General features: G+C 38.5%; 2 protein-coding genes across 2 annotated transcripts in view; one reads left to right on the top strand and one right to left on the bottom strand.

Annotated features, from left to right (window-relative positions):
• The window catches only part of nrg3a (neuregulin 3a), a 340830-nt gene that overhangs the window by 129042 nt on the left and 186781 nt on the right, over positions 1–25007 (top strand). The gene's annotated exons all lie outside the window — the stretch shown is intronic.
• Positions 10969–11577, bottom strand: LOC146619638 (uncharacterized). Its single transcript, XM_085369588.1, has one exon. It carries the CDS (start codon positions 11575–11577, stop codon positions 10969–10971), a length of 609 nt encoding a protein of 202 aa, XP_085225714.1.

Below are 25007 nucleotides of genomic sequence, written 5' to 3'. Positions count from 1 at the left end.
GGTTCTGGCTTGTTGCATGGCCTGGCTGACTGTGATATATGATCAGAGAAACAAGTGAAAGGGCATCCACAGCCATATCGAGTAGGAATTGAACATAGCCAAGGCCCCGGCTTTTTCTCCTGTATGTTATTGGAATGTTCTATACATGAGTAATACAACAAAAAGGAGATGAGAAAAAGATAACGGGAGGAATAAAGACAAAGGAGAAAGAAGTCTTGGTTAATAACATGGATGATTTGCTGAGTGTGTGTGTTTTGGAGAGACTCTGCAACATGCAGATAGATGACAGCTGAGTTACACTTGTTTAATATAATGTTGTATAATCTTAAATGGGCTTTTGTTGACTCTGTTGTGTTGTAATCCTGTGTAATCTGTTCCCGTTCGCTCTAAAATTTTTCCAGTATCACCAAGTTGAGTCAGCCTTGCTGCTTGTTTGACCCCGTGCTTCACAGTGATCCTACAGCTAATACAACTGGAACCTCAATCTCTCCTGCAATTAGAATAGACATAGACATTTGCAAGTCACTTTTTTTTCATATAGTACAACAAATATACTGTAGCTTTTAGATTTAGGGAGTATGTGGTGATGTGTCATGTATGTGAAATACTGTTTTGACAATGCCAGTTTTCAGATCTGGGGTCTGCGAGGGCAAAACAAAAGTTTGCCCTCAGTTTGGTGGACAGAGCTTTTTATTAATAACATTTCTATTCTATTCTGAGTTTGAATTTTAAATTTTAGAAAGTGTTTTTGTCTTATCCTTTACCTCCATTGTTACTATTCAAGGTTCAAGGTTCAAGGTTCTTTATTAGTCACATGCATAGTTATACAAGTATAACACACAGTGAAATGTAGCCTGACACGCTCCTCGACATGTGCAAAAATTGGGGGGGGGGTGTAGAGGAAGAACATTATATATATATATATATATATATATATATATATATATATATATATATATATATATATATATATATATATATATATATACATACATATAGTATATACACTGGGTGAATGTGCAGTAGTAGCAGCAAGCAGGTGAATTCTGTACATTAATATGAATGGACATCTGACTATTTTACAGGATAGACAATATAAACATATTTAAAATTAAAGGAATTGAAATGTACATTGTGCCTTGGTTTAGTGTCTGGAAGAGTCCTGACTCAGTCAATTATAGATGATGTGAGAGGGCGGGTGTGTGTGTTTAGGGCACGGATGGCTTGGGGATAGAAGCTCCTCTTGAGTCTCTCTGTCCTTGCCCGGAAGATGCGGAACCTTCTACCAGATTGCAGAAGTTGGAACAGTTTGTTGCCAGGATGGGACGGGTCCTTCAGTATCTGCTCTGCTCTAGTCCGGCATCTCCTGGTGTAGGTGTCCTGAAGCGGGGGGAGAGCAATCCTGCAGCAGCGTTCTGCTGTACGGATCACTCTCTGGAGAGCTTTTTGGTCCTTCACACAGCTGTTCCCAAACCACGATGTCATGTTCTGTGTGAGGATGCTCTCCACAGCGCCTGTATAGAAAATCCTGAGGATCTTTGGAGAGACCCTGAACTTCCTCAGTTGTCGTAGGTGATACAGGCGCTGCCTAGCCTTTTTGGTCTGGACCTGAATGTGGGCAGCCAATCTTCCAATCTTCATCTTCAGCCTATAGTTAATAATGGTGATATCCATAATATTTGTGAGTGAAGATAAATAGTAGATATGTATAATATGATTAATTGATAAGAAAATGCTTTAAAAATACACTACAAATAGTAAAAAAAAAGCTTGTCTACCAGTTTAATTTAGGACCTTTTCACATACATGTTGTACACTAGAAGAAAAGGCTGTAGAACAATATGTACTGCATATTTAAAAGCATTTTTTTAAATACCATATTTAGAGCATAGATACATATATCTTTAATCTAAATGTGCATTTATTGAAGTACTAGTATTAGAAGTACTAGTGCTAGTCAGGCTAAAAGTCAGGTTAACATTTAAATCTATACTTCATTTGTCTACCTTGAGGCTATAATTAACATGCTGAACACTTTTACAGAATACATGAAGTATCAAAAAATGTCAAATGTAATTTAAAAATGTGAAAGTTACAGGATGCATCAAGTGCTAAAAATATATTTCTGGTGTAAAAAAGTGCATGTTTTTGCCCCTGGGTTGTCCAGCCTGATCTGCAGCCAGACATCTTCTCGATGCCATAATCAGCACTGCATCCCTGAAGGGTATTTTAACATGCCTCCAAATGTCTTTATTTATCCACCATCATGCCATAGCGCTGATCGTTTCCCACGTTCTTTTCTTACATGATGTCTGTCGTTGTGTGTGAGGTGGTCATTGAATGTCTGTGGGGATTGTATTGATTTGTGTGATTTGTTGTTAGTACCATTGATTTGGCACGGGCCATGTTGATGGTTTACGCACGACAACTTGTTTTGCGCGGTGCTGATGAGCTGCAGAGCTTGTCAGAGACTGACGTGCTAATTCACTGGTTCTTAAAAGAGGGAATGGATATTACCATTTAAGGTATTGAAGCGTAGCTACAGAGAGCACTGAGAAAACCAATTAGAAAATCCAGTTAAACCTATAATCACAGAGAATGACAGTGCTTCATCTTGTCCTATTGTCGAGAGCAAACGATGAAAAAAGGAGCTAGGATATGTCCAGTGCATTTCTCACATGGCTGTTTTTCATCAGAGAGTTCTCAATTTAGCATCACTTTTCATATCTAAAACCTAATTAACACTTTCACATGGCGTAGACACAAACACCTAATTAACCACAAGACAGCTGCACGAGATGTACAAAAAACAAATGTGAAGCGTTATGATGACACACTGTGCTTTGATCATTTTTATACCTTGATATTAGAGTTGTTATTATGTAATAACACATGGAAAATCTGCTCATAGCAGCCATATTGTAGGAATAAGACACAAAAACCTTTAGTCCTACATTTCCGCATTCCCCATCGTATGTGCTTGTGAGTGCGTGATAACAGGCACCTATATAGTAAGGTAAGCTCTAATTAGCACGCACTGTTTGTGCTTCCTCCTTTTTCTTCTCTCCAAGGCACAATCTTTCTGTTCTGTGCTGCACTAAACAAAGAACTTTGAAGTCTATTTTCAGTGCAAGGCCTAAAAATCCAAAAAAACAACTCATGTGCCCCGATTGAAACTATAACATAAGCAGTTTTGTTTCTTATCAAGTTTCATCAAAAAAAGGCTTAAAGGGAAAATCACAAGAATTACATTTAATATTCACTTTCATTGCTCTGTCATCATTTCACTTTTCCATTAAGCCTCCAGAAGCACGTACGTCTCAGTGGGATGAGAGTTCTTTGTTTTTCCAAGCGTATCCGGCAAAATGGAAAGATACAGTTATTTGAGTTCAATTACTCTGATTTGAGAACAGCAACAAGCTCTGCAAAGCTGGATTTTGTTTTACTTTGCTTAGAGGAAACCCTTGTGTGGAAAGTCTGATGATGTGCAAGTCTTGTCGGCCTGTTTGATTTGTCTGTCCCACTAATCTGTTACACCGTCCCTCCCTGCTCACCACGCACTCAGTGTCTAGCTAACAGCCATATTGCTGGAATAATGAAATTAATGTTTCATAGGCCATTACTGGGCCATGACAAGATGGATGAGAAAGAAGAAAAGAGATGAGAGGAACAGGAAATCAGGCCCGATGGAGAAGAAGGGGAAAAAACAACGTTATTTTCAGGGCTATGTGCTTTCTTGTTTTTCTTTTGCAGCTGACAGAAAGTCAGTATCGAGGATAAAGCTTCTGTGTGCTGGTTTTGATTCATTGTATTAATATTTTGTGAAAGTTGTCCATACAAATTGCAAAGATGTTAGCAAAAATGAGACTTTGAGATGGTCCAAACTTGTGATGGAGCCACAATGAGCAAGAGAAGGGGTGCACCCTAGACAGATTGGCGTCCATCACTGGGGAAATTCAATGAAACAGACAGATTAGACATCCTCATCCACAGCGTAGCTCATTACACCAGAGTTGTATAGAAAATATTTTAAAATGCTTGTGTAGTTTTAAAAGAAAATAAACAAGCGCAACCTTTTATCTTTTCCACTTCCTCACTACAGTAGTAATAAATAATAATTATCTTAACAGGTTAGTGTTTTTCACAGTTGTGACCAAATAATCTTCACATTCACTTTTTTTTTTCCACATTTAAGTCCACACAGTGAGGCCATGAGTGAGTTGGGATAAAGATGACAGAGTACTGTCCCTACTGGCCCTGATGCTGATGTGTTTACAATATTTATATGTATCCTGCTTGACCTTTAAAATCAGAAATGCGATTTTATGATATGGTCCTAAAGTCATTCCAAAGAATGACTTTAGGGAAAGAAGGCATGCAGGAAATAATGTTGCTTTATTTCTATCCTTTGTTTTTTCCGTTTCATCCAATCTTCTGCAATTCTTTAAGATTGAATGTATTGTGACAGGCATTTGGGACACATCTTGAAGTGTGTATATCTCACCAGGCAAGCATAAACAAGACAGTTTAAGTGTCTGACTTGTTGATTTGGTAGCTGACTGGCAGGAAAAAACATCTAGCAGACAGACTGGCAGACTGACTGACTGACTTCCTGGATGATTGGTAGAGACTCTTTCTAACTGGCTGGTTGTTTGCTTGATTGAATGGCTGAGTGACAGACTGGTTGACTGAGAGCTAAAAGATGGACCGCTGCAGAAGCAAAAATGGGTTTGATGTGTATACACCCACACAAGTATCATGATTAGATATTGTCCATGCCCATTGCCCCCTTAATGTGATGGTCTCTCAAAGTTTGCCCTACTGGCAAAGGAGCTGGAAGTGCAGATGAGGGATTTAAAGAGGCCATCAGTGTGGGTGGGACAGTGGTAATGAAATGCTGTAAACAAGTCCCTTTGTCTTTGTATGCACAGACAGAAAACACACATGCACACACAGACAGAACCGGCCGCTATTACTCTGAAGCACAGTACACTAGCAACAGTCACAAGAAATCCACTCACAGCCAGTTTATGAATTTTTCAAAGCTTATATGGTAGATCGGTGAGGATTGGATTTTACATTTTACTCTGCCAGTAACTGAGTCTAGAATAGTGCTGGCACATTGGAATTTGCTCAGAGTTAATGCACAAGTTGTCCTTGATAATCACTTGTGGAAAAGTGGGGTTCTTGTGGTTATGCATGTATAGGAGTAGTAAACAGACTCAGGAAAACCTGAAAGTCTAAAGTATAGAAAATGTCACTGCTGGACAGCAAGCAAGACAGACCTCATCAACAATTCTATGTGTATTTACAGCTGACCATAAAATTGACTCTGTGTTTGTTAGTCAGAATGTAGCATGTGAGAGGAACAGGTCAAAATAAACGTCATAGTTTGAGATGAAAGCGAAAGTGATTATTCTTCCTCAATTCCAAGGATTTGATCGGATACGTGCTGATTTTCAGATGCATGTGTTTTGGACTTAGAAAGAAAAAGCAATTTGAATCTAAATTATTAGTATTTATTATTAGTATTTAATAAATGAAATACAAATTTAATGTGTTCTGCTTTATCTAATTTAAAACATCTGTACTTTTGGGGTATATTATATGGTTATTACAGAGTGGATTTTCAGTTTTTCATCAAATGCAATATATTCCACAAAAGAACAAGTTAAAGAAATGGTGACATAGTCAGAGAAAACGCGTCCCCTGTCATATCTGTTTTGTTTTTTTTGGTTTTTTTTGCCAAAAACAAAGCGTTGGCACACAGATTTAGACAGAAACTCAGATAACTTACAGAGATGTACATTCTGTCTCTCCTGATCATTTAACTGGCCATGTGCTTCAGGGCTTTATAAATTATAGTTGCTGAGAGAGTAAGGCCTAGATTTCTATCACCAACTGTGCTTTAACTTTCCTAAAAGGCATCCCTTAACATGTTTTCATTGATCAGGAGCCTGGAGCGCTGTAGGACAAGGTGCTTGGTCAGAAGTTGAATATGTGTGTTCTTTTTCTGAGATGTGTCAGAGTTTATGAGGTTGTGCTGGGTGTATGCTGTTAAACTAGTGTCATCTGTCTTTGCACAGGCAGACTTGGCCTGTTGTGTACTGTTTAGTGGTTTTGTGTGCCTTGCATGTGGGAGTTTGTCAGATGGTAAGTTTTGGCCCAGTTCACTTTTAGCTTTGAACAGTCTAGACTTTGGATCTTTTGAACACAGATAAATGCTTCCAGTCCGTTATAATTTCTGGAGAACAGTAATGCTCACCAGGTGCTTTTGACAGCACCGGGTAATCGTAATAGTGAGACAGCATATTATAACCCAAAATTCTGTTTTTTTGGTCTTTTTTTTCTTCTCTAAACCTAATCAGCAAGAAACGAAACTAAATTGAAACATTACTGATATAAGAAAGCTATATAATACAGCAGTTGCATTTGCCTGACTGTCAAACCTATGACTGGAAATAACTGGTTTCCAGTGCATTAATTTATTTATATCTGACATACTTAAAGAGAGGTTAACTTTCTGAAAACTTAAAATAGCAAGTGTGTAAAATACAAAACAGTTAATAAATAAACTGAATAGTAACATTTATATATCCTGTTGAAGTTGCTTTCACTTCTGTGGGACCACAGGACACCCAGACATGCCCACGTTTCCTGGTGGCCTGAGCTGTACCACTGCGGTGTCAAACTAGAGGCAGTAAATGCACGTGATCCAGTTTAGCCACTTCATACCAGCTTACATTGCAAAGCTTTTTCACAATTGGTAAGGGTGCATGTTGGTGTTTGCACTGGAGATGAAAACTAGTGGGATGGGAAAAAATGTGATTAAGCTTAGCTCATGAAAGAGTAATAACATCAAACCAAGTCATTACTTTTATGCAACTGGCCTGTTTCTCATTTGCACAGGAGAGAGCCTTACATAGAAAGGTAATTCCAGCTCTCCAGGAACCAGCATGCATAATGAATGGCTGTTTAACTTGATACATGCCACTGTAGCAAGCTGCTTTGCATGCTGGAGGTCTCACTTTGGTCTTGTGCAGGTCATAATGAAGCAATATTTTTGACAGATTTTGCACGTGTTCGACCAATAAAGTGTCTGAAATCCTCACACACCTCCACTTCTAATACCGTGGCCGACATTCCCTGCTTAGAGGGCCTGCCTGGGTGAGGCAAGATAGCTCCACCTCGTCTCTTGCCCTCTCCATTGACAAGACAATCACCCACCTCTTCAATAATTTAGACTGAGAGGTGTTTCTTTCATTTCAATATTCCTGGCCAAATGGCATTATAGGGCGGTCTTGTCGAGCTCAAATGCGAAAAGAATGTCTTTAATTATTTATTTCCTAAGGTTTTTGCACTGCCTGACTGTTTTTTCCTGTTTTTCCTTTTCCAATCTCTCTCCCTTCTGCTCCACTGGACCTTGGTTTAAATGGTCTCTGTTTCTCCTTGCTCCTTCTTCTGCGTATTAAACAGGTAAGTTAGCTTGATCACACCATATTTATAGAGTCATGCAATAGGCTCACCTCACACTGTATTATTTAGTGCTGTGTACCCAGAGTTACGTGCCGTTACCTGACAGTGGGCTGGGTCATGTATCTCTTGTACTTCCCTCTGAACAGTAACTGTGGTCACTGATGTGGAGCAGAAAATCCTTGCTTCAGTGGTATTTATTTTCACAGCTTTTCTAAGGTGGCTTTAGGGATGCTGAGTTGTTGTGACCTTATTTAGCTGATGAACGTCTCATCCGTAAGGAGACCTAATCCTTTACTCTATGTGTTAAAATGAGCAGACATTGACTCCTTTTACACACAAATTTGAAGCATGGTGCGGTTTTGCAAAGAGTACTGTTGGGAGAAAAGATTGTGGTTGGTGCAGCAGAGCTTGAAAGCGTTGCCTTAAATGACAGAGGTGATGTCAGAGTGATCTCATGAGGGAAAAACGCATGACTAATGAGAAATCAAAGTGGGATGTGTCATATCAGACTGATGTAAAGCCTTTAGGGGTATGCACTGATATCACATTAAGAGGTATTAGAAAACAGATTTATATGGAAAGTCTCATGTAAAAAAGCTTGAATTACCCATTCATTCTTTTTTATTTGTCTGTAGAATTTTACGAATACACATGCAACACAGCAATAGTCACACTGAACTCACAGGATTCTGACAAAAACAATTCTGGTTTTATCCATCAGTGACACACACATTCTGATGATTCACTGTATAGAAATTATAAAGAAAAAATATAAAAATATAAAAAAGTTTGTTCACACTCACACTTCCAGTAAAATAATGCAACAAAACTAATTTGATAGCAAATTGATTGGAAAAAGCATTGTGATTCCACCAACCAGCTGTTTTATTACACTACAATACACAAATAGTGCATGGTCAAAACATTGTAGAGTTAAGACTTTATAACATAATGTCTGTGTATGAGTAGATGTAGAAAAGAAGAGCAAAACCTGTGTTGATGTCTTTTTACACTAAAATAGCTAACTTAAAATGAATAAAAGGTAACTATTGGTCTTTTTTCCAGCACAGAAAATTTAGAAAAATATAAAATTATCCTATCTTATCCACCTATTCCACATGGAGTAGGCAAGGGAAGTTTATTTATATAGCACAATTCAACAACAAGGTGATTCAAAGTGCTTTACAGAGACATTAAAAACAAAAACAAATAAAAAGCATGATTTAAAATTGATTTAAAAAAACAAAACAAGAAACAAACAAAAAAAACAGTATATAAAATCAGAACAGTAGATAAAATCAGCAGTTAAAATGTAAGTTTTAAAATTTAAGCTTAAAGTGTGGATTTGGTGTTTTATTCAAATGCAGCTAAGAATAGGTGAGTCTTCAACCTGGATTCAAATAAACTGAGTGTTTCAGCTGATCTGAGCCTTTCTGGGAGTTTGTTCCAAATATAAGGAGCATAAAAGCTGAATGCAGCTTCTCCGTGTCTGGTTCTGACTCTGGGAACTCATAAAAGACCGGATCCAGATGACCTGAGGGATCTGGAAGGTTCATACTGGGTCAGGAGGTCACTGATGTATTTTGGTCCTAAACCATTCAGAGCTTTATAGACCAGCATCAACTTTAAAGTCTATCCTCTGATAGACAGGCAGCCAGTGTAAAGACCTCAGAGCTGGACTGACGTGGTCCACTCTTTTGGTCTTAGTGAGGACTCGAGCAGCAGCAGAGTTCTGAATGAGCTGTAGTTGTCTGACTGATTTTTTTAGGTAGACCTGTAAAGGTGCTGTTACAGTAATCAAGCCTACTAAAGATGAATGCATGGACTAGTTTTTCCAGGTCCTGTTGAGACATCAGATCTTTTATCCTTGAAATATTCTTGAGGTGATAGTAAGCTGATTTTGCTATTGTCTTAATGTGTTTTTCTAAGTTTAGGTCTGCATCCATCACTACACCCAAATTTCTCGCCTGGTTTTTGGTTTTTAGGTGTATAGATTGAAGTTCTCTGGTGACCTGTAATCGTTTTTCTTTGGCACCAAAGACTATTACTTCAGTTTAGTTTTTGTTTAGCTGGAGAAAATTGTGTGTCATCTGCATAGCTATGATAGTTTATTTTGTTGTTCTTTATAATCTGTGCTAGTGGGAGCATGTAAATGTTAAACAGAAGGGGTCCCAAGATGGAACCTTGGGGAACTCCACATGTGATACCTGTCTGTTCAGATGTGAAGTTACCTATTGATACAAAGTATTTCCTGTTGTCTAAGTATGTTTTGAACCAGTTTAGTACAGTTCCTGAAAGACCTGCCCAGTTCTCCAGTCGTTTGAGTAATATGTTGTGGTCAACTGTATGAAATGCTGCACTGAGATCCAGTAAAACTAGGACTGACATTTTTCCACTGTCTGTATTCAGACATATGTCATTAAACACTTTGGTCAGAGCGGTTTCAGTGCTGTGGTTCTGTCTAAGACTTGACTGGAAGGCAGAAGTTTATTTTTGGCAGCAGATGCTATTTCCTATACATATATAGACAGTTGGAGCCTGGGAGAGAAACAGCAAAGCAGACAGTCTGAAGCGGCATGAAAGCAGGAGGTGGGTTGCAAAGTGGCTTGTACCTGTAGACTAACTCTGTCCAGGCTTGAATAGTGTTAACTGTGGTATCAGCTAATGTGGGCTATATCTAAAATAAATGGGTTTGATGTGTTTGATGTGGTCACAGCTAAGTGAACAAAACCTATGCTTAGTTTTTCAGTGGAAGTCCCTTGTTCTCCAAAACTGTGTCCTGTGAGTAGTACTGTCTAATGATCAAGGCCAAGAAGGACTTAACTGAGCTTCAATTTTGCTACAACATGATGACCAAATATCCTGTTATTTCCAGTCTCCACTACTACCATTGTACAAATCTTTATTTAAATAGTGACAGTGCAAGTCCTGGAGTAAAAACCGAGATGGTCACTTTTTCAAGTTCAAGTTCAAAGTTTATTCGCCACATGCAGTGGCAGGTTGCCCTGCAGTGGAATGAACCCGCCCCCCGACTTTACACATACAACACAGACATCACATGGGGATACAAGTCAGAGAACGGTTGCATTACAGAAAAAAACACTGAAATGTACACTACAGTGGGAAAGGTACAAGAAGAAAAAAAGAGACCTCTACTCATGCTGGGCTACAGGAGGACAGCATGAGAACAGGAAACAAAAAAAACCCTCCTCTGCACAGAAAAGCACATAAACGTCCACAGTACAACATTATAGAGCACGTGACCAGCAACAGGGTTGGGTAGGGGATAAGGAGTAATCCCAGGCAACACAGCAGTCATCCTGCCACTGCGCCGACTCTCCAGCGTGGGCCCAGACCCGCCTCGTGTTCCCAGGAGGCAACAAGCATCGAAGACTCCAGCCTTCGGCCTGAGCAGCTGGTACCGTGGTGTCCATATGTTGAATATTGTTGATTTCTCCTTTATGTGAGCAGCTCCGAATTTCAAGCTATTCTTTAACACTCCGACACTGGTCTCTCGATCTCCCGTTGGAGAGCCGCGAGCCTCCCCATGATGGTATCAAACTTCTGTTCCGTGGTGTTGTCATTCTGTTGATTCTGAGACCCCACAACTGCAGTGAGCCGTTCTGCGATGTGATCCAACTTTCGCTCAAGGGTGTCATTTTGAGCAGGCCTCTCTTTGATGTATCCCATCATACGCTCAATGTTGTTATTTTGAGTCTTCACGGCAGCCGTAAGCGTCTCCAAGGTGTTAACCATGCTGCGTTCGTTGTGAGAGGTCGCGCCTCGTCCCATCGCTTCAATTCCAGCGGGCAGCCTTGGGGGGGTTTGAACAGCCGGTTCTGCTCTCTTATTTCTTCGATAAGTCAGGGCCAAGCCAGCTCCGATCAGCAAGAACCCTGTTATCATGGTTCCGAATAGGTAGATATCTTCAGCGTCCTCGATCGACAGTCCCGCCAGGCACGTGACCCTCCAGTTCTGCCACCCGTCCATCGTGTATCCGGCACGGAAAGTCCCTCCAGGGCACTCGGGCTCTCCCGGGCCCAGACTTCTCGTTGAGAAAAGGGTGTCAATAGCATTCAGAGACCAGTTGATCAAATCCATAATTCTCTTTTCGGTTTAAGAGAACGACAGTGAGAGAGTGTTCCAGGGAAAGTAATACACATGAGACAAGGCAAGGACACAAGAGGCTAAGCAGGGAAGATAAGGGTAAGGAGGAGAGGAGAAAAGTGCGACTGCCTTCGCTGAGAGCCAAACGAGATTATTTTACTGTTATTATGTTTCCTAAAAAATGACTTCTCACATTATATCAAGCTAATGTCTTATGGCTCCAAATGGCCCTAATCCTGAAGCATCCCGTGAATGAACAGGACTCCTTGAGTTCTGGGGTTATTTGATAAAGCAGGGCTGTTTGAAAGCTGGGTCAACCATGTGTGATCGCTAAATGAAACCAGGAAACTGAATGGAACCACACTTGTATCTCGAGTGATGTGACAGTCAGAGCTTTTATTTTCCTTGTACAAGACAGGAACCTAATATATATACCTAAACAATGCTGTCACAAACACGCCAGACTGAGGATTAAAAAAAAAGTTTGTGACAAACAGAGAAAAGATCAAACCATTGAAAATAGAGAGGATCAGTGCGTTTGTCTGGATGACAAATGATGTCTCACACTTATCACTGTAGGAAATCAAACTATGTCAGAGAGCACAGAAATGATGACAGAGCACAAAAGAAGTTTTCAGGCTATACAGACATATCAAGAGAAGACTTTTGAACAGTGTAACATTTGTAGTGACAACAGTGTAGTGTTATATTTCTGAAGGGATGAATGGAAACTAAACACTAGAGGACTTAGGTTTAAGATTCAGAAAAGCCTTGTTTTTTCACTGAAGGCACTACATGAGTTGTAGGACAATGAACACTCAAATACAATTTGGATTGATATGAAGTACTACTTGACTTTTTGCAGAGTCAGAATGAGTAACACTCGACGTGAGCGTGTGTCACTGGCGTAGACTCAAACCACATTGTTTGAGAACAACAATACCTCACGTTGAAATCAACGGAACAATGCAAAATATTTTGGGTCCAAAAAGCATAGTATGCTACACTTCTAAGATAAGATAAGATAAGATAAGATAAGATAACCTTTATTAGTCCCACACGTGGGAAATTTGTTTTGTCACAGCAGGAAGTGGACAGTGCAAAAGTTATGAGGCAAAAATTAGAATACAATAAGAATAAATACAGTACACAACTGTACAGAATAGAATAAAATAAAATACTATATACAGTAGAATAAAATAAAATAAATATACAATAAGATAAAAATAGAATACAAATACAAATACTATATACAACTGAGTAAAAATACAACGATGACAGAAAGGATTATTGCACTTAGTATTATAGCATTCTACAATGCATTCATCATTTTAGTGATGGTGTATACTGTCCTTTAGCAGCTTAGCTCAGTAGCCAAAATGGAAGTAACAAGATCCTGTCATAAATCCAGAAAAAGTGCTGGGACATCAGCCATAAAGGTGACAGGTTAAAAAAAACATTCTGGAACAACAGCATGAGGAACGAGACAATCACAGTCCACCCATTCTGTCACTCAGACTGTAGGATATATTGATGTAGAGTATACAGGATGGTGCGGATAACTAAGTGGACTAGTTCTTACATAGTTCTTTTCTACTTTTTTCTACCTGACCACTCAAAGCGCTTTATACAACGTGCCTTATTCACCCATTCATACAAGCACTATTCTATGCTTAAGTGCTTTCTATCTAACATTCACACACTTCCACACTCCGAAACCGCAGGTTGCTTTCTTTCGTAGGGCTATTTGGCATATCCCACCCCAGTGTGTGGCTGAGTGGGACATTTGAGGAATGGCAGTACAATGGCTAATATGGACCACTTCAAACATATTCAGCTTCAGTCTGCAGGAATCTTTGTTTTTAGTCTTTTAGAACTTGAGCAACACACCTGGAATTAATTTATTTTAGTTTCATTACTGTGAAGACAAGATTCACTTTGGTTTTACAATGTGATGAAAACAGTCAGTGAGTTGTAGACCACAAGCCAGATGGACGATATTGGCAGTGGAGCCTCTGCAATCTTTTTTAAAACTCAAGATCACAACAGTCTCACAAAAGGTTTTGTTAGATTTAGGTCCACTAAAGAGCCACTAAATTAAAAACCAGACAATGTCTATGATAAATGTATACTCTAAGTGTTAGGTTATACTTTTAGAGCACTAACTTGTGTTATTTATCTTAAATTGATTCTGCAACTGGATAATAATTTTTTTGAGTCCAGAGATTCTATTAGTAGCAACTCAAAGTGTGTGTGTGTGTGTGTGTGTGTGTGTGTGTGTGTGTGTGTGTGTGTGTGCGTGCGTGCGTGCGTGCGTGCGTGCGTGCGAAAGGTGTGGAAGCTCCTGTGTGTAGTGCTGTGAGCATGTGCTGTGTGCAGTCTGAGCCTAAACCTCCACTGTGGTCATAGGAGCAGCCTAATGGTATTTTCCATTTCCTAGCTGTGGGAGACGTCTTTATGGATAGTGTGTGTGTTGACTTCCATTGAGGATTCATGGTCATGGCCATGAGGGGAGAACATTGGATGTGTGTTTGTGCATGTGTGTGTGGTGGAGTTGATGTGCTACTACTAAATGTAATGATATGTGAATGAACGAATGGAAGAATTGCTATAAAAATGACCCCCTCACCCACCCTAAATAGCCTAAAAAATCACCATTAACCATTTAGCAGCTTAGACCAGTGCAAAGAACAGACAGATGCATAACCATCCTCAAAGACTGCATGTTATTTGCGTATAAATTTAGCAAATTAGGTAAGATTTTAATATAAATTTTGCATCAGTTAAGCAGCTATAAAGCAATAAAGTAGTATATCTCTGACTTGTTCCTCTTTATCTGGATAACATTTTCTGCATAACAAGAAGTTATGCAACTTAAATAGACAAAAGTTGTATTCTGGTGGCCACTGACTCTAATGTATATTGCATGATTTTCCACCTTATAGAGTTTATAATCTCCGGCTCGTTGTGCAAGAGAGACAATTTGTAAACATCTGCTGTTTACTGCTCTTAACATTGATTTCCCATTGAAATAATCTCTCTATACATGAGATTCTAGGAGTGTAGATAACCATTAGTGAGAGGTAGAGCTGGGGATGAGAGCAAGAGAATGGTTATAAGCTGGAAATAGCTCGGATAGAGTGAAATTCAACGAGCAAAGAAGGGTAGACAAAAGAAGCGGTGGATAAATGGGAAGAAAAGGGGTTGAGTTCATGGTATGCAATTCATGACCGCCTTCTTTTATTTCTTGTTGCATTGTCCGTTTACATCAATTGTTCAAAATTTCGTCTTATTCAGATGAAATTCTGCAGGTGGGAATCACAGACAGGAGATCTAACTGGGAGCTTTCCATTTCTGTTGCACCATCTCTCTCCCTTTGTGGGGAGGGGATCAGGGCCAAACAGAGCAGTTGGAGCAGAGATAGATGAAATCGCAGTGTGCCTCACATTGCTACCCTTCCCTGACAACAAGATTAATTTTCACTCTTCAACCATGATCAAAGTCCCTTGCCAGCACCACCTCTTCCTCTTTTCATCTCTCGCCCCCTCTCTCCTTTCTGCGGAGGATAGTTTCAGAAAATGAAAATGAAAATAGATTGTGAATGAATACACTACCTCATTGTAACAGGAATGAAACTTTAAAGCAACACATGAAGCTATGGGACATTTCACTCCCTGCAAGTGCAAAGGGAATCAAGAAATGAAGGGTTACTGCGCAAATTTTACTTTTTTCATTTTGGTAATTATAGGAGACGCTGTGCCTTGTAAATTGATATGTTTCAGTGAGATAGACAAGGTCTTGGAATCATTAAATCTACTTGTATTACCTGACAAGCCTGTTTTAGACAGAAGTGAACGTTTGACAGATAGGATGCATGTAGAGGAAAATGCATTAGTGTTAAACTCTTTGGAATATACATTTTCTTTAAGTTTAGACCCTCAATGCAAAAACTGTCAAGCCCCCAGTGATGTAGTAAAAGACACACATCCCCTTTGTGGATGCACCAGGAAGGACACCTGGTGTAAACCTCTGCCAAATCAAACATGGGGCACTACCAGCTGTGAGACCCCTACGGTGAGGGATTAGCTGAAAGCAGCTAATCGTTTACAGGCAACCATGTGGCCTGTTTTTAAATTTTTCCCTATATAATATTTGTCCAATTCAAGAACGGAAGAGATTTATTTAAGGAGGAGAATGTTTGGTATAGCCACTTGAAATGGCATCTTTTAAACCCACAGTGTTCCTCATCTCTCCAGACCAAAGAAAGGAAGTGAAAATGAGTCTTTGAAAGACTTTAGGTTTGACTGACAAGTTCTCACCATTACTGTTACAGAGTGAAATCCCTCTATCCTTTCATATATTGGTTTTAACCTTATATATTCTGACAGTGATGTTATTTTGCGCATATCTCTCACCCATTGTCATTTTCTCTTCACCTCCTTCCATCTCAGCCTCCAGCACATCTGGTTGTGAATAATAGAACAGCTCTGCAGCTCTTTGGCACAGTACACTCTGTGTGTGTGCGAGCTCTTTAGTGCATACATGTTATACGGTGCATATTTGTACAGTAGTTTACAGTAATGTATGCTGCTCATGTGCTATGTGTGCTATTTCGCATCTGCATTGAGTCTGTGTTCTGAAGGTGAGGTGATGGTGAGAAAGCTCTATTCAAGAAGAAAACACATATTTCTCTTTGGGACCGTCAGCGTCAGGAGAATGGCAGATAAAACAGAGGAATAGAAACTCACATCTTTTCCAGAGCTGGAGAACAATCACAGTGGGGGATAAAGAAAGGGATGAAACTTTTAAAATCTTCAGCTGAGTCCTTTGCTCATGGTTGAAAAGTGCTAGTGTGCTTGGCTATTTTGCCCTTTAGTTTAAATCTCAATGCTTTGGCTCTCTAATCCCCTATTCCCCCCACATGCCCAGAAACCAGCTTCGCTCTCCTATTGTTTAAATCTGAGTCCCCTTCAGAGATGGATCATGTTTAAACCCATCTCAGAATGGCATGCTTGACATCATGGTGGGAATTTGGGACACTGTGGTGCGAAACAAAGAAAATACTCAAATATATGTACACTGCGGTACTTAAAGAACTAATGAGCTTTGTGTAATCTTTACAGAACAATTATAAAATTGACTTTATCTCTTTAATTATCCAAGTAATGCCCAAAGTCTTTTTACTAATGTATTATAAAAACTGAAACTTGTATTCTTCTATTTAAATAGTTAAAAAAAAAAATTAAAGTGCCAGCAAATCAAGCTAGTGCCTTGCTTCAGGGAAAGAGAGCGAGTGCCGAGAGGCACACAGCTTGACAAAGTGAATGGTCAATTAAAAATAATAAATAATAAAAGTGATTGAGAAATTATTGGTAAGCTCCACGTTTTGAGTCCTGGGAAAACTGGAAAAAGCCCAGTTAAAACCACAAGAAGGTTGGCAGCTCTGCTGCAGCTGTTAGAGGTTTGCTTTCAAATGTCATGACTTTAAATGAAATATTCTGCAACTCTGGGACAGCAAGGGAATGGCTTGAAGATGCAACAGACATAATCTAAAGTCTTGTTTTAGCCTCTTTTTTTATTAGACTTTGTTAAAGTCAAGCAACACAATGCTTGACTTTAACAAAGTCAAGCATTGTTAAAGTTCTGACTTCTCAGATATCAATCAAGGACCTATTCAGGAATCACTGTTAACCAGCAGAAACACTATGTTTACTGCTCAGAGGAAAGTTTAAGTACCTGTGATTCTTCACTGAAACTTACATTAGTAGACAAACTTTTCTTGGGTAATCTTCTGTTTTTATCATATTTTCAATGGTATTTTTTCGTTCACCTGTCCATAGCTTCTTGTTCTTTCATTTGCCCAAGGAGTAAGTAGATTTTCATTTCTTTCCCCCGTGTTTTGAGTTGTGCTTCCTCTTTGTGGCAGCAAAAGGCTCAGAAATCGATCAGTTCATAAAAGGGTTCCCTCCTGCCGTGTTGTTATTGATGCTTTTCTATTAGGGTGCCAATGGATAGGGATGTGCTTGTATTGCCTTTGTTATGAGCTGTATTTGGGTTGAAGTGTGTGCAGCAGACAGTGTGTTGGTAAACACTGTATTCATCTGGAAAATTCCTTTCATTTCAGAAAACTCCTGCCTTGGCAATCCAATATAGCCAAAGGAATGTGTGGAAACCTTTCACTTGGACTACAAGATTAGTGTTTGTACCACCAGTTCTGTACTAGCAAATACTTTTCATGTGTCATAGATCAAACACGAGTGCACTGCTTGTCTTTCATGATATTTTTTTTTTTTTGGTTTTTCTGACTACACATTGAAAGTCATGTATCTGTGCATGCCCGCCACAGCTTCAAGCACAATTACTGACCATTGTTTTTTCTAACAACGAGCATGTTAGCAGCTATATGGGTTGATAAGCTAATAAGAAGAATAACTTTATCCAGTTATTCAATTTGCAGTTAAAAGTACTGTTTTAATGAGGAAAAAATAATGTAGAGAATTTTTAATAAATACAGGCTAATACTAGTCTTATTCCAAAGCATCAATGTGTATTTCAAAAACATGGCCCCTACTAAATGTAAAACTAAAATTCATAGTGGCGATAATGAGCTTACATATGAGGATCTGCTGTAACTGAGTCAAACTCAGTATTTAATGATTTTGATGAGAGTAGGCTTGTGGAAAAACACTGACAGCCATGCTTATGTTCCAAAATATTACTTTAATTAGCTTTATTGTTTCTAGTCATCATTGTTTCAGCTATTAATTTGGTTGCTCTAAGAATACAGATGCTATTTGTTGTTGGAAAAGCTGTGAATGTGAGCACCAACTTGTGGTCCTGACCTCTGAATAGTTGTGACTACAAAGTAAAGCTGACTTTAATAGTTTGACTTCACTGCTTTCAATGAGCAGATTTGATATAACAACGCATAGCTGTGAAAATACAGGTTTAATTCCTGTTTTAAAATACCACATATTACACTTGGACTGACACCAGTATGATGTGTCCTTCAAAAGGCTCAATCTCACTGAAAACATAAATGCTTCATTTTCTGCTCTTTTCTGCTTTTTGAGGATAGTTAAAGGAACGTTAACAGTTCCAACTACAGAGAAAAACAATCTCCCTTTAAAACATCTCATTAAAAATGTCAGTATGAAACTTATTATTATGGTAAAACTTTTTTCAATTATTTTTTTTTCTCCAGTTAGTAGACAGGAAGAGCAGTCTGTTATAAGCTTTCTCCCATTTTTTTAGCTTCTTTTTCAAGAACCAAAGCCCATGTGGTGACGTGAAATACTTAAAACCGAGTATGCAGATGCTGAGCTAACCAACACTTGAGTTATCCATATTTGTAACCTATATACAATATTAAAAAAAACAAGGTTAGTAGATGTTATAAAAATAGTGATAGTTTTAGACATCTAGTAAATGGAATTTGAAGCTGAACGTTGTACATTTTTATTACTATTATGCAGACAGCTGTTAAGAAATTGGAGTTGATGTGAAGACCACATGGTAAACCTGCTGCAGCAAATTTAGCTGTGCAGTCAAGGAGAACTGATGGAAGAACTGTGACTGCATCCAGAATGAATGAATTTTTTTGGAGATAAGACATTTTCTGGTTCACATCCATTGACAGTTATAATTGTTTGGTTCTACAGTCAGGGGTGCGTGAAGACTGCAATGCTGATATGCCTCTATGGAGCAGAAAAACCTCTACTCTAATGTGTCAGTATTTACATACTGTAGTTATCGATGTATCTTGCCCATGTGGGATACAAGGATTTCCATTTTTTTTTTACATTTACATTTAGGGCATATAACACTCTTTCATTTGCTGTTTTCCTGTTGTTCTATCAATTATGAATAATGTGTGTGTGTTGTAAAACGTAAGTGAGTGACAGGTAAATCCAAGTTAGTGTAGTTTCTGATTCTACGACTTACAAAATAAACACTTCCCATGCAAGTGATAACAGGAATCTGACAAACATCCATTCAAACAGCTTCTGATTCGATATTGCACTTTCTGCATTTCCAACCATTAACCTCGTCAAGTGTCAAGTATATTTGATATCAATTCTCAAAAGAAGTCACAAAAATGATGATGGCACACAGAGTCACACAGAAACATAAAAATAGACACCTGACTATGTCAAATCAAAAATCAGATTAAACCACCCATACAGAGCCATGAAACCTTCCAGAGAAATACAAAATTTCAGGTTTTGGGTGTATAGCAGCATAACCAGATAATCCCAACGTTTTAAAATGAATCTTCTGAAATGGGGAAAGGAAAAAAAAAGCCGAGTGTTTGCTTGGAAGTTAAAAAGAGCTGTGGAAGTTAATGATTGCTCCATCTTTCCCAGCTGCTTGTATGAACAGGCAAATTACCTGTGGGATTAGACTAATTGTAACCACATCTTAGTGATTTCTCAGAGTCAGGAGTCACTTTTAGTGCTAAAAATACTTTGTGAATCATTACCTTTTTTTAGAAGTTTCCCTAAATTACCCAGCTTCAAGGTGCTTTTATCCATTGTGAGTGTGGCCCAATATTTTCTCAGGTGAAGAACACAGCACTGATTGATCAGCGTGAATGTGTCATTTATGCCTCGTAAGGATGCAATGCCTTTCCAAGGCGATGCTTTGCAAACATACTGTAGATAATCCACACACGCGCACAGCTTCATATTATATCACCTATCATACTTGTGGTGTTTTATACTGTCTCCCTTTGGGTGATTCAGTCTTAAAATTAACAAGATCTCCTCCATGGTCAGCTGCTCTCTGAACAAAGTGACAAGGTCTCTAATAAATCAAAGTATGTGTGTCTGCGAGATACTTTGACCAGTTCACCAGCTCAGATAACACTATATAAAAAAATACTAACTGTTGCTTGATGGCAGCGCTCCTTTGACTGCACTAGAAATAATGAACTGGGTGGCTGAGATTGTTTTCACCATGCTGAGTTTGAGAACTTGAGCCAGTCGGCATGGTTACACATTGCCCATGTTGCCTTGCATGCAGTAATTTAAAAAATATGGTGTATAGGAAAAGAAAATGGTATTTAAAATATAAATTTGTATTTTATGGTGCCATATCAGTCAAACAAGACAAAAAGCAGAAAGGTGTAAATGAAATGAGAAGGTCAGAGTGACATTTAGAAAATGAAGTCAGAAATTATGGCTCACCAAAAGTGTGTAACTAAGCGCGGTTGTTAGAAACCCAGAGTATTATTTGAATTTTACTTTTATTCAGAACTTTAAATATTAAAACACTGCAGCAGATTGGATAAGCTATAATTTGGTAATTTGGAGGGAATTGTTTTCACTTCTAAATATTATCTGAATGAAACTGTGGCGTAAGATAATATCCTGTTAAATTAAAGTGTTGATATTTAGATTTGTTATACTGTGAATTTTTTATTTACCTTTTGGTAAACTACAAAAAAAACAACATAATGTTAAAAAGTGTTTTAATTCTGTGCTTTAAAAATCGAAGCTTTTCAGTATAATACTGCCAGCTGTGTGGTTTTACACAGATATCAGATGAATCTCAGGTATATCTAATTACATATCATCATCCTGCCTCTTCCTGCCTCTCTCGAAATGTAACAGGGCGTTGAAATTGTTGTAACTCTCCCGATTTTTTCACTTCACAGTTATTGCAGTAAACAAACGTCTTGCTGTACTGAACATTTTAACAACTGCCCTGCAGATGAACACTCGTTACATGTGATTAATCACTAATGGACTCTTGGAAATGATGGCCCCACACTTGCTAACAGTGTGTCTAATAAAAGTCTAAAAATGCTTTAATAACACTCAAATGTATCAAAATGAATGAATTTGCAGAAAAGAGTTCATACTGTAAGTGTGCAAAATGTATTTTTTTTATAGCAATTGCTTCTAGTAAGTGGCTGTAGTGAATAATGTCTATAAATGTGAAATTAAGTGCACTATGTGAGGTGTTGCTGCTGAAGTTCAGTTGAAATGTGTCATGATGTGGCTGGCAGGAGATAACGGCTCAGTGCATTTGTCCTCCATTCAACCCTTGAAGTGTAACACTGGTCAATCACTGGCTCCAGATGCCTATCAGGTAGTGTGACTCATCCATTTCATCATCAAATTGGATGGCTGCATGGCTACAAGCAGGTGTTTCCTAATGAGTAAGGGAATGGTGTAAGGCTATTTATTTCTATATTTATTTATTTTTTGTTTTTTCCTCTTCTGCTTCCTCTCTGTCAGTAATTCGATTTCTGGGTGGATTCGCAGATTGGCTTTGCACCAAATCAGCGTCTGGCAGTAGCGATGTTGCCTGTACATTTTCATTGTTCTGGCAAATGTTCTAGGAATAGATATGCTATAGCTGCTTCTGTAATACTCTCTCTGTAGATCTGAGAGTTTGACCTTATAAACCCAGCTGTAGGCACATTGTTATGGTACTACTGCTGTACTTCAAAATCAGAAAAACAATATAATCTGTTTTGGTCCTTATATCAGTGCGCACATGAAAGCCTTCAACCGAAAAGATATATAGCCAACAACTCCAGCACTTATGTAAATGTCAGCATTAATAACAGCCTGGCAATTAAAATGAGTAGTGCCATATGAAAAGGCTTTAGCGAAATTAATTGGGCCATGTGATATAATGTGCAATGATATTACTCATACAACCTTTTCATCTTTGTCCTTTGCCCTTGTTCATCGCTTTTTTGTCAATTTTTTAGCTGTGAGAACATTGCTCATACTGAGGCTACTTGGAAGAAGAAGGAAAAAGAAAACATTTAGTGTGCCAGAATAAAAACTTGTAGTCATTGTTTATTGAACCTAAACATGTATGTGAAATTGATCCAATACAAAACAAAGGCAATAGAAGGGACTTTTGGGCATAGTTGTAGCATGTTGAAAGGCTATAAGGCAATCATTGTTACATACTGAAATAGGAGGATATATGCTCATTTAGGTGTCATATATATTTGAACTCCTCCAGCTATCAATCATGAAAAATATCTAAACTAGTCCCTCCAAGTCCCTGTAAACCTGGTCAAGTTTAAATAAATTAACAGTTAATATTGAAATAAATATTTGTAAATGACTTTTGAAAATTGATCAGGAAAACTACACAGCAAATAATTTATAGCTAAAACATCAACACTTTAGTGTTATTTAAATTATTTGGCAAGGTTAGTTGTTAAATTCTAGTTACTACTAACCTAATTTTCTTGTACAGAAACTTTATTGTGATTAAGTCCAATAACTAGTCGTCCTGAACACGTCCATCTACTTTTTCTGCTTATGTACTTATGTACTGTGCTAATGTGTGGGATGCATTGGGGGTGCAACGTGGACAGATATAATAACACGGCAGAAAAACATTCATGCTCACCTTCACAGCCAGGTTAGAATCAACAATTAACCTAACTCCATTCATGTCTTTGGACTACTGGAGGAAGCTAGAGTATCTAAAGAGAACTCATGCAAGCTTAGGGACAGCAGGCCAACTCTACATAGAAAGGCCCACTTAGATTCAAACCCAGGACCTTCTTTCTGTGAAGCAACAGTGCTAACCATCGCACTGCTGTCCCGCCCAGTCTGAGCATTTTAGTAAAAAAACAAACAAACAGAAAGACACCCATTTTTAACGGTCATAGCAGTGACATTTTCTGCAGTCACATGTGTGAGAATCGCCATTTGACCGTAGCATTGTTATCAAATGGGTCGGCTATCCTGACCTGGTTCGACTGATGTTCATGGTCTCTAACTTGAGCCAAGACAAAGTTGCCTCCCAAACTTGTGCTAACTCAAAGTTCATACAGTACAGCTTTCATGTGCACTATATGGACATTGTCAGTTAACATCACTTCATTAACAGGCAACATCCATGCAGCACACACTCATCCCTTTACAGTTTGATTCAGCTTGATGGCTGATTCACACGATTCAAGCAAATGAAAATAAAATACAGCCATTAAGTTTTAATGCTTCACACCACCCACACAGGCACGAAGCACAAGGACAGATTTTACCAAACTTTGCAGACAGCATTGTCAACTACAAGGGAACAAAGACAACTAAACTTTGAGAACTTGAGCTGTATTAGTAAACAACCGTTCCAAATGATAGACTCATGGCTAAATTTGTTCTACCCAAGAGGCTAAGACATTTTTAATGAGAATGAACATCTGTCTTCTCTGTATCCCATTGGGAACCACATGACAAGTGTGAACTATAAATATAGTTCATTCTTTAATCCCACACAAAGTAATTGCTTATACAGCAACATGCATTATAAGGTATACTTTTCAAAAGGGATACTAAATAAACAGAGGTGAGAATCATTTTAAATGTCATGTTATTTTAAAGCGAAATATTTATATATGACTTTATATGGTAAAATTGGAAACTTGCAAAAAACCACTAGGGGCTTTGTGCTGGTGGTTCTGCTGCATTTAGCCATGGGCAAACCAGCACTGAGGCCACATGCGATTTATGGCTGCATTTCCAAGAGTTGACTGTAACTAATGAGATTGACTGAATCTCCAGAGAGTTGCATAGGGTTAAGTACATTGTGGTCCAAAGCATGCAGTAATTACAGCAAGGGACAAAGGCAACCAAAGCCCTGGGATGTACAGTATGGCACTGTGAAATTCCTACTCCGGGTAAGCGCTTGACATAAAAGCTTCTTTGTCTGAGAAAATGTAGCAAACAATCATCGACAAAGATCACAGCTCCTGTTTGAAATTCAATCCAACCTAGAGCAAGGGAGACGGGTTTGGGGGAAAAAAATTATTGAAAGGGAAGGAGGAAGAGGTAGATGAAGGGTGAGAAAAAGCAATAGTCTGAGGGAGAGAGAAGATGAAGGGCTTTAGAACTGAGAAGTCAGGGAGAAGAGAGGTCAGAGCTACCTTTTAGAGTCTCAGAAGTGGAGTGAGCAATGTGTTTTGATGACTGTGCTGCTATTTTTAAAGACCAAATGAATGCATGTTCCTATTTTCGTTATATTGTATTTCTGAAGCTAACCGAGTTGTCGGTATGTGTTTTTTCCCGCTCTGTGTTTGTGTGACACTTGCAGTCTTTAGCAAGTTTACAAAAGTACATTTGTTAAAAACGCTGCTGCTAAATTATCACACACACACTGTTAATAACAGTCCAACTGCCATTAGTGCCTAACAGGACTGCTGAAAATGAAGGCTTTGGATTTAGTGATGCACAGAGTGTCTCCTGGTACATACTGCTGTTTCCAGTTCTGTCAAAAAATATCAGTGCAGTTAAGGGAGAGTCAGAACATATTTTATTTTAGGGGTTTTTAAGGGCTTATTTATTTATTTTGTTTTCAAAATGAACTCTATTAAACCTATTTTTTTTTTAATTATTATTATTATTAGGCCAGCATTTTTTAAACTTGTTTTTTTTTTTTTCTTACAT

Source organism: Diplotaxodon limnothrissa, linkage group LG13, assembly GCF_057381915.1.
Source record: "Diplotaxodon limnothrissa isolate DT_005_m linkage group LG13, D_limnothrissa_male_GT1.1, whole genome shotgun sequence".
NCBI classification, from domain to species: domain Eukaryota; kingdom Metazoa; phylum Chordata; class Actinopteri; order Cichliformes; family Cichlidae; genus Diplotaxodon; species Diplotaxodon limnothrissa.
Note: the sequence above shows the minus strand (reverse complement) of the source record. Positions and strands in the feature narration are given on the sequence as shown.

Excerpts from the sequence above, each read along its gene's own strand:
- LOC146619638 (XM_085369588.1), bottom strand. The coding sequence starts at position 11,577 with ATGGATTTGATCAACTGGTCTCTGAATGCTATTGACACCCTTTTCTCA.